Below are 17,199 nucleotides of genomic sequence, written 5' to 3'. Positions count from 1 at the left end.
CCTCACTGAACTTAGCTGAAGTTTTTTCTTCCACAAGTTGTCCTTGGAAACATCCTTCCTCTCACCTTGACCATTTCTACTCTACCCACAGCAGGAGATCTACCATATTCCCTTTTGTCTTCTGACATGGAGGTCTCTGGCAAAGAGGAACCTCAAACCACACAGCAATCACATCCCACAAATGCTTCTGAGGCTGTGTGAAAAGCTGCGAGCTCAGTGCTGAGAATGGATTTCAGAAAGCCCTGCAGGTCAGCCTACCTGCTCACTGCTCCCATGAGGGAAAGGTCCCACTCCTCTGGCTGCACGCACATTCCTGCTACTTACTTATCCACGAGGATGCCTCCATGAGAAAATGCAGGGCGTACAGCTCTCTGTCATTTTGCCAGTTAGTTGAACTGGCTTAGGGAAGGTTGTGAGAAGTGTCCAGGGTATTAAGAATACACAGGACTGTATGGCTCTTAGGAGCAGGAGACACAGAGGGAGCATGGGCTCCTGTTTGCCACATTCTCTGTTCAAGCACAAATGGGGTGCTATAGGATCATGGGTGTGCATATGTGTGTGTATGTACATACATATTTTCCACAAGCATACATGAATTTGTAGATTTATCTGCAAACGACAGATATTCAATACACTCACATAAGGATCATATCATCATGGCTAGGCTTCGCGAACGAAGATTTGGGAAGGCTCTATCCACATTTGCTACAGGCACGCTGGTGGCTTATGAGGCCAATACGTGACAGACATATCCGATTGCAAAAGGCACAGCAGAAAGATTCCTTAGATGGTGTATTCTGCAATACACAGTTCTTTCTGCGTTGCCTTTTTTCCTCGAGGGTGATCCTGCGTGTGTTCTCAAAGGAGACAGCTGCGTTATAGATGGTGTGTCTCCAGGCCTCCCGATTTGAGGCCAGAGTGGACCAGTTATGGTGATCAATATGGCCAAGGCTGAGATGTTGTTTCAGGGAGTCCTTGTATCTTTTCTTCGGGGCTCCTCTCATGCGGCAGCCAGTGGCAAGTTCACCGTAAAGCAAGATCTTAGGGAGGCGGTGGTCATTCATCCTGGAGACATGACCTGCCCAACGCAGCTGTGTTCTCATCAGCATGGCCTCAATACTTGTGATAGCTGCTTGCTCTAGAACAGATGTGTTGGTGACATAGTCTGACCAGTGGATGTTTAGAATTGTACGGAGGCAGCGTTGATGGAAGCGTTCTAAGAGACGCAGGTGGTGGCGGTAGATGACCCATGATTCAGATCCATATAAGAGAGTAGACAACACTATGGCTTTGTAAACACTGATCTTGGTGCTTTTCTTCAAGTGTTTATTACGCCATACTCTTTTATGGAGTTTTCCAAAAGCACTGTATGCCTTTGCTAATCTGTTGTCTATCTCTCCGTCAATCTTACCATCTGAGGAGATGAGGCTACCGAGGTAATTAAACTGTTGGACTGATTTGAGCTCTGATTGACCAGTGGTGATGTGGGGATGATGAGGGACATCCTGAGGTGCAGGCTGATGGAGGACCTCTGTCTTCTTTAAGCTGACTTCCAGACCAAAGAGCTCAGCAGCGTCTGCAAAGCAGGATGTTAAACGCTGCAGAGCTGCTTCTGTGTGGGCAACAAGGGCAGCGTCATCAGCATAAAGCAGCTCCCAGACAAGATGGTTTAAGGTCTTGGTGTGGGCCTTCAGTCGCCTCAGATTGAATAGACTTCCATCAGTACGGTATCGAATGTAGATACCGTCCTGATCATTGAGGTCTGCTGTGGCCCTTTGGAGCATCATGTTAAAGAAGACGGTGAATAGGGTAGGAGCGAGAACGCAGCCTTGTTTCACACCATTCTTAATTAAAAAGGGCTCAGAAAGTGTGTTGCCATATCTGACTTGGCCATGCTGATCCTCATGGAGTGAGACGATCATTTTGAGGAATTTAGGGGGACAACCTAAACGTTCCAAAATCTGCCACAGACCTTTTCTGCTCACAGTGTCAAAAGCCTTGGTGAGGTCGACAAAGGTTACATAGAGACCTTTGTTCTGTTCCCTACACTTCTCTTGCAGTTGTCTGAGGACAAATACCATGTCTGTGGTGCTCCTGTTGGCTCTGAAACCACACTGACTTTCAGGAAGGATACCTTCTGCTATAGTGGGTATTAGTCTGTTCAAGAGTATTCTTGCCAGGATTTTGCCAGCAATGGAGAGCAGAGTAATACCACTCACATAAGGATACATCCTGCAGAATTCACCTAGCTCCAAAATAAAGACACCTTTACAAAACATTATATCCCTTTTACAAATAAACAAAAATCCTCCAAAGCACACCTTGAGCGCACATCTTGTTTATTGTACCTATGTGGTGGGCAGACCCTGGCTGAATGCCAGGTGGCCACCAAAGCTGCTCTATCAGTTCCCCTCCTCAGCCGGACAGGGGCAACAAAATATAATGAAAGGCTCATGAGTTAAGGACAGGGAGTTTAAAAAAAAAAAAAAAAGAGGAGGAAAAGTAACTTTTAAGATCCCTTAGCTAGTGCAAAGCTGAAAAAAAACCCAACAAAACTGACTTGACTCAAGGAAATGAATTGAATTTATTGCCAATCAAGTCAGAGTAAGGTAATGAAAAATAAAACCAAATTTTAAAAACACCTTAATCCCAATCCTCTTCTTTCTGAACTTAACTTTATTCCTGATTCTTTACCTCCTCCCCTTCAGCAGCACTAAGGGGCAGGGAACAAGGATTGCAGTCAATCGATCATACGTTATCTCTGCTGCTGTTATCTCTGCTGCGGGAGGGCTCCTCACACTCTTTCCCTGCACTAGTGTGAGATCCTTCCCATGGGAGACAGTCCACCATGAACTTTTCCAACATGGGTCCTTCCCACTGGCTACAGTTCTTTATGAACCACTCCAGTGTGGGTCTCTCAGGGGGTCACACACCCTGTCAGCAAACCTGCTCCAGTGTGGGCTCCTCTCTCCCTGGGGCCACAGATCCTTCCAGGATGCTGCTCCAGCACAGGCTTCCCATGGGGTGACAGCCTCATTCATGCATCCACCTGCTCCAGCGTGGGGTCCTGCACAGGCTGCAGGTGGATATCTGAACTCCTGCTGACCTCCAGGGACTGCAGGGGGACAGCTGCTTCACCATGACTTCATCACGGGCTGCAGGGGAATCTCTGCTCCAGCGCATGAGGTACCTGCTCTCCTTCTTCACTGACCTTGGTGTGTGCAGGTCTGTTCCTCTCACGTACTTCCACTCCTCTTTCCAGCTGCAGGTTACTCCACAGTTCCCCCCACCCTCCGCTTCCCCGTTAAACATGTTTATCCCAGCAGCGCTACCACCAATGCTGATGGGCTCAGCCTTGGCCAGCAGTGGGTCTGTCTTGGAGCCAGCTGGCACGGGCTTCTGGCAGCTTCTTACAGGAACCACCCCTTTAGCACCCCACCACCAAAACCTGGCCATGCAAACTTACTAATCTGAGACTGAGAGGTTCTTACATCAAGAGCAGCAGGGAAAACACCTCCCCATTTTAAACTCTCACATTATATTCACATTGGTTTGCCTTTCCACCTTCTCCATGGAAAGTCAGAAAGCGTACAGATGAATAGACAAATTTAAGCATCCCTTTTTGGACAAGCATAGGTAGTAATTGTTCACTCAGTTTATAAACATCCTCTGTCTACCGAAAAATAAAAGCCCAAATCAATTTAAAACCAAGCTTCCATTTACAGAAGCACATAAATCAATTAGGGTAGCACTTAAATTTGTGCTTTTAGTCTCAGCAGCCTGCAGATCCATATGCTATACAAAACAACTTGTAAACCTCCTTTAAGTAGTTTATTGGCATCAGGTTTAGTGTTTACTTAGGCAAGTTAAACAGACATAAACCATGTTTAAACCAATTTCAGGAATTGGTATTCAGTTATTACCACTGAAAAAGTTACTAAGTGTGAGTCGAGTCACAGTAACCGAAGTTGTGACTGTGTTAGCTGTCACTAACAACTACTGTGCAGTTGCTACTATGACACATGGAATTTAAGATGTAACTCTTTAGCATGAATTTTATTTACATTTAGTGTCAGAAAGGTCAGCTGATGTATGCCAACACGCAACATGCATGCGCCTGAGCTCTGGCAAGGGCAAGGCCCCTTCAAGCACAAACTTAACTGGCTTAAATTCTTGCACTCTTTTCAACTAAAATTGTTTAATCTCAGGCCCACGTGACTGATGCTTAAAAAGAGATAATTTCCAGAATCAAGACTTGGTTGCTTAGATGACTGTCCAAACTTACTTAAAAGCAATATCAACACTTGACTGTTCCTCATCTCCAGATTATGCAAGAATTTCTCCATTGTGATTAAATAGACACAGTCAACAAAAAAAAGACTTTGATTCTTATTACTTACCAGTTATATTAAGGACTTTTAAACAGAATGACTGAAAACTTAGCAAAACATGCTTCCCCTTTTTTTTCATAGTGCTGTGTACAACCCATTTTGATCATTCTTTGACTTATGTGGATGTCTCTCATAGCCACAGGTGAGAAAGAAAGATTCTTAAATGACAAGAAAAGCACAGCTGAAAAGTCATAAATACTAGCACGACTTAGAGGCTCATCTAATATCTGCAGTTATACTTCACAGTATTTGTATTTATTTAAACTGGCTAAATTTTCAGATTACAACGTTTCCTTAATCTACTAGGAGGAAAATAGTCTCCAATCACCATTCAAAAAGTAAACAGAAGTGCTGTTCCCCAAAAGCAAAGGCTTATGTATGGGATTTTTTGGGAAAAAAAAAACAAACCATAACCACTAATCATTACTTCAATGTTTTAACCCCATGTCACCCATAGTTCATTTTTGTAACAACACTGTTACAAAACAAAGAACTGCAAATCAGCAGTAACAGAAATCAAAGGAAGCATTTCATAGTTATTTGATCTACCAAACCTGCTATCATCTTTCTGAAGAATCAGTTATTACATATTTTTGCTACTTTAATTTTGTAATTGCCATGTGACTTCTGTTCCTAACAGAAAGAAGGCTTCACAGCAGATTTGTATAACTATGTCCAGAATCCAACAGAAGAGAAAGATTCCTTCCTACACCTTTTCACATTCAAATTTTAAAGACAATTTCCTCTTTATACAGTAAACACATGTGTTGGGTAGGAGAAATAATCCCCCTAAATTCTAAGAGAAGAGGAGAACCAAACCTCTGGCAGGGTCTCACAGTGCATTTAAAAGGAGTTTGCAGGGGAGAAGACAGAAGCACTACAAAATTGAAAGTCAAAAGGTGGATTATAAACTGCAGTTTCGAGTGTGATGTGGAGAGGCAACAGTTTAGCAGATGTTTGTTTGATTCAGAGAGTTTGCTGGTAAATGCAGCAACACTGGATACTTCTGGATGTTTTAGACACTCTTCCCTAATATTTTTTTTTTAGCGGGGGGAAAATTATCCTCCTCTGGTACTTAAACTTTATTACTTACCGAAGGGTCTACTTGATCATTTGTTACTCCCCTCAAGACAATCTTCAATGGATGCTTCATGAAGGGTGCCAAGCACAGCAGACTTTCCAAATAGTAACCAATGCCACGACTGGGGCTGCAGTCATGTTCCAACGAGCCTCCGTACAGAAGACCAGGCTGATAATACAAAGTAGTACCTGGGAAAGACGCCAGGGGAGCAAGCCAAATGAGGGCACTGTAAGAGCATTGGCCATTACTACAACACAAACATACTTTGCAACAATGTATACAGGCAAATTGGAGGCAAAAGAATTTATGCTTTACTATTAAGTTAGTAAATGGGTCAATGCACACCAGTGTCTGTCTGCCCTGCACGTAATTTCTCCTCCTTTTCCCCTCCCCCACAAAACTAAGGATCTCTTAGTAATTTCCAAAATGCTGATACAAGCAATAATTATCCTCCATAGAAGCTAAATCTTCATCAGTTCATCAGGTCATTGATGCCTTGGCATATCTGGTGGTAATTCGTCTGCCTTACTGATCAACCACAATTCTTAAAATCCTTTAAAAATACGAAAACTCCAAACCAGATGAAATTGTTATATAGGGAGCTTCTCACTCTAATCAAACCCTTTTCCAAGCATGAATAAGCAAGCACTCTTGCTCACAAGTTTGTCTTTGTAGAGGGTAAACCTTGCCTCCAAGAAAAATCAATTCTGGTTCAGAGGAACCTTCCCCCACTAGGAAAATACTACGTATCCAACAACATACTGATTTTAGTTCTTGGGCAATAGTTTCTTTAGTTCTCCACTATATGGTGGAACGCTGATCTTCTTGCATGCAACCAATTACTACAAAACTTCTCAGCTTGGTTATTTCTGATCTGCTCAGTCAATCATATCTGAACACCTACCTCTGTCAAGACAAAACTCTGATTCCGCTGCAGAAACTGATAAAGCCTGGAAGACCAAAACAGAGGAAGCAGAGAAAACAGGGCTTACCTGTCTGGTTTATTTCAATCCGAGAGCCATTGGTCACTTTGTCAATCAAGCGAATAAAACTTGCTTCAAAATCTAAGGAGTAAAACATAGAGAGAGTTTTAAAGTTTCCTGAAGTTCAACACCATACTTTTTACCCTTTCCTGCCTTTGACAGCTGTAAGGATACCCTCACTCTTCAAGTTGTGGTATAATTCTAGCACATGAGAAAAGGCAATTAACTGTAAAAACAGAGATGTTAATTTGAGCCTCCATGCTCACAGGCATCTCAAATCAGTTGAGACGGCCTCAGATGTGGCAGTTGGGACTAGTCACACTCCTCTCCCTGGCACGCAGCACATGATACAACTGGTAACTTCTGACCACAGTGGCCTGAGAGATCAGTCCAGGATAAAACTTTTGACAATTTACATTTTGCTCAGTGCAAAGCAAAACATACAACTCATAATAAACAGGATCCTGCACATTGAAGCATGACAAGTTAGTAACAGCTTCACATCATTCTGTGTTAAAGTGTTAACTTAAAAGCAGGGGTCATTCCCATGTGAAGTGCTGCTGCTGCACAGCTGTTCTCTTGCTTGTGTGGGCTCCAGCTCAAGAGACATGGGAAAGGACAACTGAATTTAACCCAAAACAAAAACACCTCCCCCTCCAACCAACTAAAACCAAAAATGAAACAAAACAAAACCAAAACAACACAACAACAACAAGCAACCAAAAGAAACCACCCCAGGAGGAATAGCCTAGTATTCTAGTACTTAGGTATCCCAACATGGTACAGATTCAATATCAAGGAAGACACATGAACATATACAGCATTCAAAACACAAGCAGTTTAAAGGGCCAACAGCACCTGTATAGATGTAGGTAGACTGCAGAACTTCCTTAGCAATAACCCTGTGTTACTTCTTAAACAGTAATCAGACTTTTTTTTCTATGTATGCTTCTAACATACAATAGCAGAAATTACATTGTCAATATTTCCATAACACTACTGATGTCCCAGTCACACAATACTGGTTCTGCTCTCTGTTTTGACAGTTTCTAAACTTTATGACAGTTTATATGTTTATAAAGTTTATGACAGCACTGGGGCTTCTTCCAGTGCAAGAGTGCATCCTTGTGAGCTCATTTCAGTCTTGCAGAACATGTGTAGAAGAGTTCTCTTTACAAATGTTCCAGTCATGAAAAGCAAAAAGAACTGCATGTTGAATCACCAGCACAAATCACGGTTTGTTGTTATTATTTTTCTGTTACAGTCATAGTTTACACTTTAACTCATACTTGAAAAAGGCAATTCAAACACCTTTTAAAAAAATATAGCAAACCTACAAACTTCATCACTATATGGTGATAAAAAATATTTTGGGTCATGGTAAATGTTAAGTCAAGTACACAAGAATGCTTTGACAGTTTCTGAGGAGAATTTCTACCTATAATCTGAAGCCTGCTCAGGAGGCAGAGTAGCATCTATCCCTGTTCTGAACTTCACAGCAGGGGTCCTTGCCCCAAAAAATAACACTACAATAATGTTTTTTCCTCAATCTCTATCCTATTGTCTTCTTACTTTGGTTTACAATGGAATTCACCCTGGGATGCCAAAGGTCTTGTACAGGACTGAAGAAGGAATTCCCTAAGAAAGGTTTCCCTCACAGGAGTCTGCAGTCTTGGAAGCTTTCAGAAATGAAAAGTAAATGGATTCCACCTCTTTCACCTTTATTGTTTGGACAAACCCTAATAAAAATCAAAGCACAACACAAGACCCATTAACACTGCGGGAACGCGGGCTCCCACAAACAGATGGAGCACACGGCACTTGGGCACGCGGCAGAAACGGCAGTGCGAGGGCCGAGGAATTATTCTGCCACTCCCGACTGCGGAGCCGCCGTCACGGGGACACGGACCAACTCCGGGTCTGCCAACGAGGCTCACGCACAACCCAGCGAACAGGTCAGAACCACGCCTGGCTGCTCCCGCACCGGCGCTCCCCTGCGGGACGGGACGGCGGGGGATGGTGCGGTGCCCTCCCCGACCCACCGGGGCGGCTCGGGCGGGGCAGCAGGAACCCCGGCGGCCGGACCGGCCCTCGAGGGCCCGCGCTGGAGGAAACGCGTGACCTCGTGGAAAGGCAGGGCTGCCGAGCCGAGCCGGCGGGATGGGGATGGCACAGAGCGGCGGGTGGGCGACAGCCTCCCTGCTCCGGCCTCCGACACCGCCCTGTGCCGCTCCCACGTCTCCTCCTCCTCCTCCCAAAGCCCACGTGTGACAGCTCCGACCGAGACGGCGCCGGCAGCTCGCCGCCCGCACCAGGTGTGCACAGCGCCCAAGGGAAAGAGAGACCATCCACGGGAAGACACCGACCCGCAGCTGGGTCCCATTCTCGCCGGCCGGAGGGGGCTCTGCTGCCCCAGCCGCCGCTGCGGGGCTGACCCTGCCGGCAGCAGGTCCCAGGCACAGCCGGCGCCGGAGCTCCGCCGCCCCCCGACCCGACCTCCTCCCCCGCAGCCCCCGCTTACCGCGGAGCCCGGGATCCTCCTCCTTGGCGCGGATCTTGCGGATCTTCAGCGGGCGCCCGCTAAGCGTGGCCAGCACCAGGCGCTGCCGCAGGAAGTTGCATCCCGCGTAGCTGAGGCACTGCGCCTCGCCCGCCATCCCTCTGCCCACGTGGTTGGGAACAGGAAGCGCTGGGACAGCGGCGGGGGCAAAGGGCAGGGGGCGGGCGGGCGCTGGGAGGGGTCGCTCCCGGCTCCGAGCTCCGCATCCGCCGGGTTCGCCGAACGGGTGATCGAAAGCGTGGTTGGGCCGAGGTTGTCTCGACAGGGCTGGCAGCTGCTGCCTCTACGTGTGCGCTCCCTGCCTGTGTGTTTTGGATTGAAACTCAGAGTTTAAAAGTGTCGGTAGATGTGTCTGGCCGAAGCCGGGTGCCCGCCCGGCCGCTCCTCCGGGTGGCGCGGGTTCTCCGCGCGGGCGGGAGAGCGAGGACGGCCCGGAGCAGAACATGGTGCCTCTACCAGGGTATTGTCCCAACACCAAAAATGAGTCGGTTCCTGGGAAGGCGTTCCCTCAGACACTCCTTTTCAATAATTTATCCCTGCCTTAGGGAAAACCGAGCGGAGGAATGCGTGAGTGTGACTTGCAGTCCTCAGGCCAGCCTGTTATACTAAGTGACAGTGCCAGAGCCCATCTGTCCTTAATGAGGAGACCGAGAGAAGCGTTCAGCCTCAGCTTTAAGAGAAACGACGATTGCAGTGGTGGTGTGACAGTGTCAATTGCTAGGCTTACATTTATGTGTATTGAAACAGAACTTAAGAGAGTTAGAGTGGAGTAGTTCCAGTTGGAAGGAACCAACAGCAATCATCTCGCCCAACTCCCTTAGCACTCCAGGGCTGACCAAAAGTTAAAGCATGTTGTTAAGGGCATTGTCCAAATGACCCTTACCCACTGACAGGCTTAGAGCTTCAGCCAACCTCTCTAAAAAGCCTGTTCCAAGGTTTGACCACCCTCTCTGTAAAATGATTCCTAATGACAAGTCTGAATGTCCCCTCATACAACTTTCAACCATTCCCACATGTCATATCCCAGGGAGAAGAGATCAGTACCTCCTTGTCCACTTCCCCTCCTCAGGCAGTTGTAGAGACAAGGAGGTCACCCTTCAGCCTCCTTTTCACCAGACCAGACAAGCCTAAAGTCTGTAGCAGCTCCTCACAGGATATGGTATCCAGTCCTTCCGCCAGGTTTCTTGCCCTACTCCAGACACATTTGAGGACCTTCACATTGCTCTTAAATGGTGGGGCCCAGACCTGCACACAGCACTCAAGATGAGGCCCTGCCTTAACGCTGAATACAGCGGGACAGTCACCTCTTTTGATGGCTGATGATGCTGTGTTTGATGCACCTAGGATGGGGGGGGGGACACAACAGTGTCCTCGTTGTCCTCCTGGCTGCCAGAGGTACATTGTGGCTGTACACTGGTGGCTGCTACAGAGCCTGCTGCCAACCAGCACCCCAAAGCTCCCTCTACAAGGGTGCTCTCCAGCCATCCCTCTCCCAGTTTAGACTTGTGTCTGGCCTTTCTCTATCTCAGGTGCAGAATCCATTTCAACTTGTCACTTTCATGTCATTGGTGATTGCCCAGTGCTCCACTCTACCCAGACCCCTCTGCAAGAACTCTTGTCCAGTGAGAAAGTCAACTGCACCTCCCAGTTTAGTACAGCAAAGGTCAGACTGTTTTCTTTACAAGTAATAACAATTTTCTTTCTCAATAAAGTGTTTCCCAGACACTAAAACCTTTTTTTTTTTTTTAAACCCATGATAGAGATGCTTTACAGAAGCTGCAAAAACTTGACCTCCTTTTGATTGCTGCTTGCTGACTCAGTTTTTCTGATCAGCATGCATAAGGATCATTTGTTGTGTTAAGAAACCAGTCTCCATCTATGTATCCTAGAAAAACAGAATAACTTGTGTTGGAAGGAACCTTTAAAAATCACCTAGTTCCAACACCCCTGCTATGGGCAGGGACATCTCCCACTAGACCAGGTTGCTCAAAACCCCATCCATCCTGGCCTTAAACACTTCCAGGGATGCAATGCCCACAGCTTCTCTGGGCAACCTGTTCCAGTGCCTCACCACCCTCATTGCAGAAAAGTTCTTCATTATGTCCATTTTAAATCTACTCTCTTTCCGTTTAAAACTCTTGCCCCTTGTCCTGTCACTACTTTTTGGTAAAAAGTCTCTCTGATAAGCCCCTTTAAATACTGGAAGGCTGCAATGAGCTCTCACCAAGGCCTTCTCTTTTCCAGGCTGAACAACCCCAGCACTCTCAGCCTTTCCTCAAGGAGAAGTTATTCCAGCCCCCTGATGATTTTTGTGCCCCTCCTCTGGACTGGCTGTATCAGGTCCATGTCTTTCCTGTACTGAGGGCACCAGAGCTGCATGCAGGAATCCAGGTGGGGTCTCACAAGTGGGGAGTGGAGGGGGACAGTCACACCCCTTGACCAGCTGGCTGCTCTTTATGCAGCCCAGAAATAAGGTTGGCTTTCTGGGCTGCAAATGTGAATTGCTGGTTCATGTCCAATTTTTCATATACTCAGATTTCTTTTCCACTCAATTCATTCACCACCCAGTATGTAGAGATGTTGTGGATTTCCCAGCCCCAGGTGCTAAGGCAAAAAATCAAAACCAGAAAAATTATATAGGTGAATCAAAAGGCCACATCTGTGCTGAAACAAAGCCTAAGAAATTTTCTTAAAGGAAGCAGGCTGAGAAATTTGTGAAAAATTAGGATCAGAGAATGACAGTGGTAATATAATGCCCCAGATTTCTGAGATATGGGTAAGAGAGTCTAGAGCTATTCATGTGCAGATGAACATATGTGTCTTTTTTAGAAAAAGAGGAGTTTGTCATGTTTGTGTGGAATCAAAGAAATGTAGCTTTCTGTGTGTTAGAAATTCGTTGCCAGTTGCAGCTCTGATCTAGGATATGACAGAATAGAGAATGGGTCTTGTGCAGCTGATATTCCTTTCTGTAATGCACTGAGCAGAACTGAGAGAAACCTGTGAGTGGGAGGAAGATGAAGAACACCCTCAGACCTAATAAATCTATGCCCCAACTGCACAGAAATTCTTAAAACTTTCCTGATAAATCAGTGCTCTGTTTTCTTGCTTGCAAACGATTAAATTCAGCCAAATCTGCATAATTCCTTTGGGTTTCAGAGTTTGGAGGGTATTTTGGAATTCCAGAGCAAACAGTGCTAAACTTTATGATAATATTTAATGGAAAAGAAGTCCGACACTTACTGTTTCCTATTTTCAGGGAACAATATTGTCTCTTTTATTTTCCTTCATTCAAAGGCCTGTTAGACATAATTACAGGATACTAGTTAAATAACAATTTGCTGTGAGGTTATGGATATGGGCTGTGATAGAGGATGGACACTCCCACTGAAATCAACAGTGTCTTCTGTCAAGACAGCTTGTAAAAGGCTTCCAGGTGCTGCTACTGGAGCTACCTATGTTTTCCACTGCATTGTCTAAACTTTCTATCTGTGAACTCTTTGATTTGCACAGAAAATGTCTAGTCAAATATGTCTAGTTCAAATGAACTCTCTTTTGTGGTTTATTTCTCCTCCTTTGTGTATTCCTCTGCTCTCCCACGCATGTATTTTTAGTTCTGTCCATCTCATCCTTCCCCTGTAACTTCCAGTGACTTGTTATCATCTGTTAACAATTTGCAAGTATCTGTTCCATGCCAAGGCATGGGAAAACAGTCTTCCCTAAAACTGACTCCACTGGCAGCCAGAATTTTCTTATGTAACTGAAATAAGATACTTCTGTAATCAATCACTGCCAGATAGACTGAAAAACACTCATCTGCTGGTATAATGTAAGTATACCTGTAATGAGAGCTCTGTCTGTCATAAAAATACCCAATGACATGGAAGGGCGTTTTTCTTCCCCTGGTTAGTGCTAGTAATTTGTTATCCTAGAAGTTTGAGGATTTCTGGAGTCAGGAAAAAGATTTTTATTAATTGCCTAGAGAGGCAGAGTGGCTGGTCACATTTTGTGATGTGGACAGTTGTTACAATTTAATCTCAAAATGTAAAGCTATTACTGGTTTACTTTTAATACTTAAGGAAAATGTTAATTTTCATTAAAGCAATGGTTGGAGAACCTGGTATTTTAATCACTTGAGATAAATAATGCAGAAAAGGTCATTACAGAAGCTTCCAAGAGAACTCTGCCTTCCACTAAGGTATGAGGCCTCCAAGTGTCCAAACAGATAATGTTTTCTGTATTTCTTTGATTCACATATCTCCCAAGTGTTTTCACACAGTTTCAGAAAAACAGCTATGTAACTTGTGTTTACTTGAACTTACTGTCTTTTCCTATTTACATGTATTTTGAGGGATGTTTAAACAATCTGTGGTGACTGCTTTTTATATGATTAAAATTATGGGTTCTACATACACTTCAAAAGAACCACTGGGACAACAGAAATGTTTTTTAAACAACTGAAATTCTGCCGTAGATCATTATCAACTTGTGACTTTGTAACAAGACATACGCCTTGTACTGAGTTTCCAAGACCTCAGAACAGAAGCTTGTCAGACTTGCACTGTTTGAACATTTTTCAATCTGCTTATGCTTTGCTTCCAAGTGAACCCTAGAGGGATGAAGAAAAAGCTGTTAACATAATCATGATATTCTTCCTGGTGAGGGACTCCAGATGTTGATGACTCACTGTAAGCCCAACTCCCCTCACCTGAGTGAGACTGCTGACTTTGGGGTCTAGGTAAGGAGGGGAGAGAGGTGCACACAACACCAGGAGAATGGTAGAATCTAAGAAGTATCTGTGGAACAAGTCATTATTTATATAATAAATAATATAATTTAATAATAATAATTTAGCATAAACATATACTTTCTGTAATAATTACATCTGAATTAATAATAATTCTTGAATGAGGCTGTTAGGATTTCAATTATGCTAACAATAAATTTTTCACTTTATAAATAAGGTGTGTTTCCTATTTGTCATAAATAAAGTTTTGAGTATAACAAGCTGTGTGTACAGATAGGAAATTTCTATCTGAAGAACATTAATTGCCTAGAAAACTTATAGTTATGGGACAACCTATGTTTTGGATAAGTGTACTCAGCACCTCTGAGGAATAATCCATCAGGTGTTCAATAAAGGTAGGAATGACACCACAAAAGTGATATCATTATATCCCTCTTTGCAGTAAAACACTATTTAAATCTAAATAATCATAGCTCTACATGTTTGGTTTGTAAAGAGTCACACATTTGCTACTTTAAGGCAAACAAGCAAACATTAAAGCTAAGAACATTTCACCCTACATATTTCAACCTGTATTTAATTAAAAAAGAAAAATGTTCTTAATGGTATACATTGTTCATGGAAGAATTTGCAGCTATGTTGTTTATATATGTTAGCCTTCACTGGATAAGTACTTCATGCCTTTTTTTTTTAAACTTAATTAATGGGGTATCTTGTTTTACAAATATATCATCCAGGTTGGAATCCAGATCTTTAGTCCAATCAGTGGCCCGAAGTGTGGTCAGACTGGGTTGCTCCAGGCTTTATCCAGCTGGGTCTTAAAAACCTCAGATGACTGAGACTACTAATACTTTGACTCCACTGCCTGACTTAATGAGCCCTGCCACACAGGGCTCATTAGTAAGGAGACTGGCTCTGCCTTCCCAAGTAACCTGCTCGTGGGTGTTAGAAGGCTGGCATTAGGTACCCTGAACCCTTCTTCTTTCCAGTCTCAGCAAGCATGGTTCTATCTGCCTGTGGCAGGGCTTCTTCTACAAACCCTGCTCATCTTGGTCAGTTCCTGCTAAACCTGGCCCAGCTGATCAATACCTGTCTTGTACTGAAGGGCCCAAAACTAGCAACAGTACAGAGGTGTGACCTAAGGAGTGCCTAATCCAGGGAGCTAACTGTTTCCCCTGATGTGGTGTCTACCCTCCTGTTAGTATGGCCCGGGATGTTAGTGGCCACGTGCTGGGTGGTGCTTAGCTGGCTGTGCACCAGTATTTCCCAGACTTCTTCAGCAGGGCTGCTACTCTGCTGGTCAATCCCCAGTCTGTGCTGTTGGAAGCAATCTGTGTGTCCTGGGTGCAGGATTTTGCACCTGCCTTTGTTGAATTGTCACAGTTCTGCTTGGTCCCTTTCCCCACCTGTCCCTGCTGAACTCCACCTCCTGCCCCTGGGCCTGCCCACTATAATTGCATGGTTTGGAATTACTTGCAAAGTTGATGAGGGTGCACTCTCCTCCCAGGGCTATTTACAGACACTAGACAGGACAAGATCCCAGGGCAGACCCTGGCAATCCACACTCATTAACAGCTTCTTAGTAGGGTACAAAATGCTAACCACTACACTTTGACCTTGATTCCAGCCCGTTTTTCACCCATCAGTGTACTATAACTTCTTCCTCATGTAAGTAACCATTTCATTTTGGTATAAAATAGAACACTTGGGAAGTAGTTACCCAACAGTACTAAAGGAACTGTGTATCAAACTCAAAAGAAAGACTTCCAAGGAGCAGACATGACAGAAACTCCTTTGACAATTAAACTTTAAAAATCCTACTTAAAGAATTTCTTATGTTTGAAAAAAAATGCTGAGAAATCTGAAAGATTCTCTATTGGAAAGAACATCTGGATTTGTTTGACAGAAGATTTTGATTTCCATTCAGTCATCACAAGGGCTACTTCAATAAGGTCACTGAGCAAGAGTTAGGATTTTAATTTACAACTGTAGGATACATATGTGAAAAAGATTAATACAGAATACAATGCAAGTTGTATTAATTAAACATTGGCTAATGAATAATTAAGTCTGAATTAAGATAACAAAATGTCATGTTCCAAGCACCAAAATTAGGGCTGAGAAAAAAAAAAATCATTTGTATGTCTTTAAATACAGAATAGTTGTGTAAAACATTGTATACAAACCAGTGAACCATTGACCTATTTATCCCATTATTTCCTTTTCTACTTCTAAGTATGTCACAACTATTGCACAAAACTACTAGGACAAGATTTGAACTCTGGCAAAGATAGCCAAGAAATGGGGAACAATAATTTCTTTTAGTAATTATTTTTGTAACATAAGTACCCACTATTGTTCTGCGAAGATCTTACGTTAGTAAGAACCTCTGTGTGTGTGTGTGTGTGTGTGTGTGTATGAGAAATGCCTTTCTATTCATTTCCACCCCTTCTTTGTGAATCTGTTATGACGTTCAGAGAGGTTGCTAAATAGTCTTTAACAGTGGGATTATTTTAGCATTCCTCTCTGGAGTTTTTCTGAGCTGCTCAACAGTGCCTGTAGAGAGGCTGAATCTCAGGTTCCCATCTTAAACAGGCAGATAAATTATTGCTGGTTTTTATATATGATGGCATTGGAGATAAGAGTTAACAATCTCTCTGACAAGTCTAGTTATTTGCTGGAGACTTATTTCATATAATACCTCCATTTTCCCACATACTTGCTTTAGGGACACTTGATTGTTGTCTACACATTTAGTGGACTTCCACCATTCAGAAGTCTATGAAGTGTGGAGCTTCAAACGAACAGCACGATTTCTAACATTTGAATAGCTTTGTGTTGCCAAATTTTGTTTAAGACTGTGGTGCTTTGGTGGACTAAAATGTTGCCCTGGAAACATTGCTAAAGCCCTGAATGTTTCACTGTTGCCCTACTCCATTCTGGAATAGAGGTATTACTAGGTTCAATTATGGAGGTTCATATTGCTCAATATAATAAGATTTATGCTCATAGTAAGATTTCCGTGCTAAGCCAGTGACTTCCTACTTTATTGTTAAGGCAATATATTTTGTTGACTGGGCAGTTTTGGGGCTATATTCCCATTTCCATATTGTCCTTAAGTATCAAACATACTTTTGAATGTATTCTTGTTGCTTTACTTGTTTCAATGTAAGACCACTGAAATGAAACAAGGTTTTAAAACAGAAAGCTAAATTTCATTAATGTTTTGGCGTTGGGTCTCCTTTCTGTGGGATCACTTTTTCACTGCAGCTCTTCTGATTCACAGTGGTTGAGATCCATAAACATCTCCAGAACCTTTAGCAAGAAGGCTCACTTCTCTGGCTGTGGACATGACAATGAACACTCAGGAGACAGAACAATCTTCTGTTTTGGCAAAAACATTGTGTTCTGCCTAGCTGAGAATCACTGAATCACATCTG

General features: G+C 43.7%; 1 protein-coding gene across 1 annotated transcript in view; it reads right to left on the bottom strand.

The window, feature by feature from the left end:
* RCL1 (RNA terminal phosphate cyclase like 1) overlaps window positions 1-9,147 on the bottom strand; it is a 31,603-nt gene extending 22,456 nt beyond the window's left edge. The window contains exons 1-3 of the mRNA XM_064642418.1: window positions 8,977-9,147; window positions 6,465-6,536; window positions 5,485-5,660 (exon numbers count right to left, since the gene is read on the bottom strand). Of these exons, the coding sequence (XP_064498488.1) occupies window positions 5,485-5,660; window positions 6,465-6,536; window positions 8,977-9,112 (384 nt within the window). The 5' untranslated portion in view covers window positions 9,113-9,147. The remainder of the gene's footprint in view (window positions 1-5,484; window positions 5,661-6,464; window positions 6,537-8,976) is intronic.
* Between the last annotated feature and the right edge of the window lie 8,052 nt (window positions 9,148-17,199).

Source organism: Pseudopipra pipra, chromosome Z (genome assembly GCF_036250125.1).
Source record: "Pseudopipra pipra isolate bDixPip1 chromosome Z, bDixPip1.hap1, whole genome shotgun sequence".
NCBI classification, from domain to species: domain Eukaryota; kingdom Metazoa; phylum Chordata; class Aves; order Passeriformes; family Pipridae; genus Pseudopipra; species Pseudopipra pipra.
This window is presented reverse-complemented; position numbering and strand designations above follow the sequence as displayed.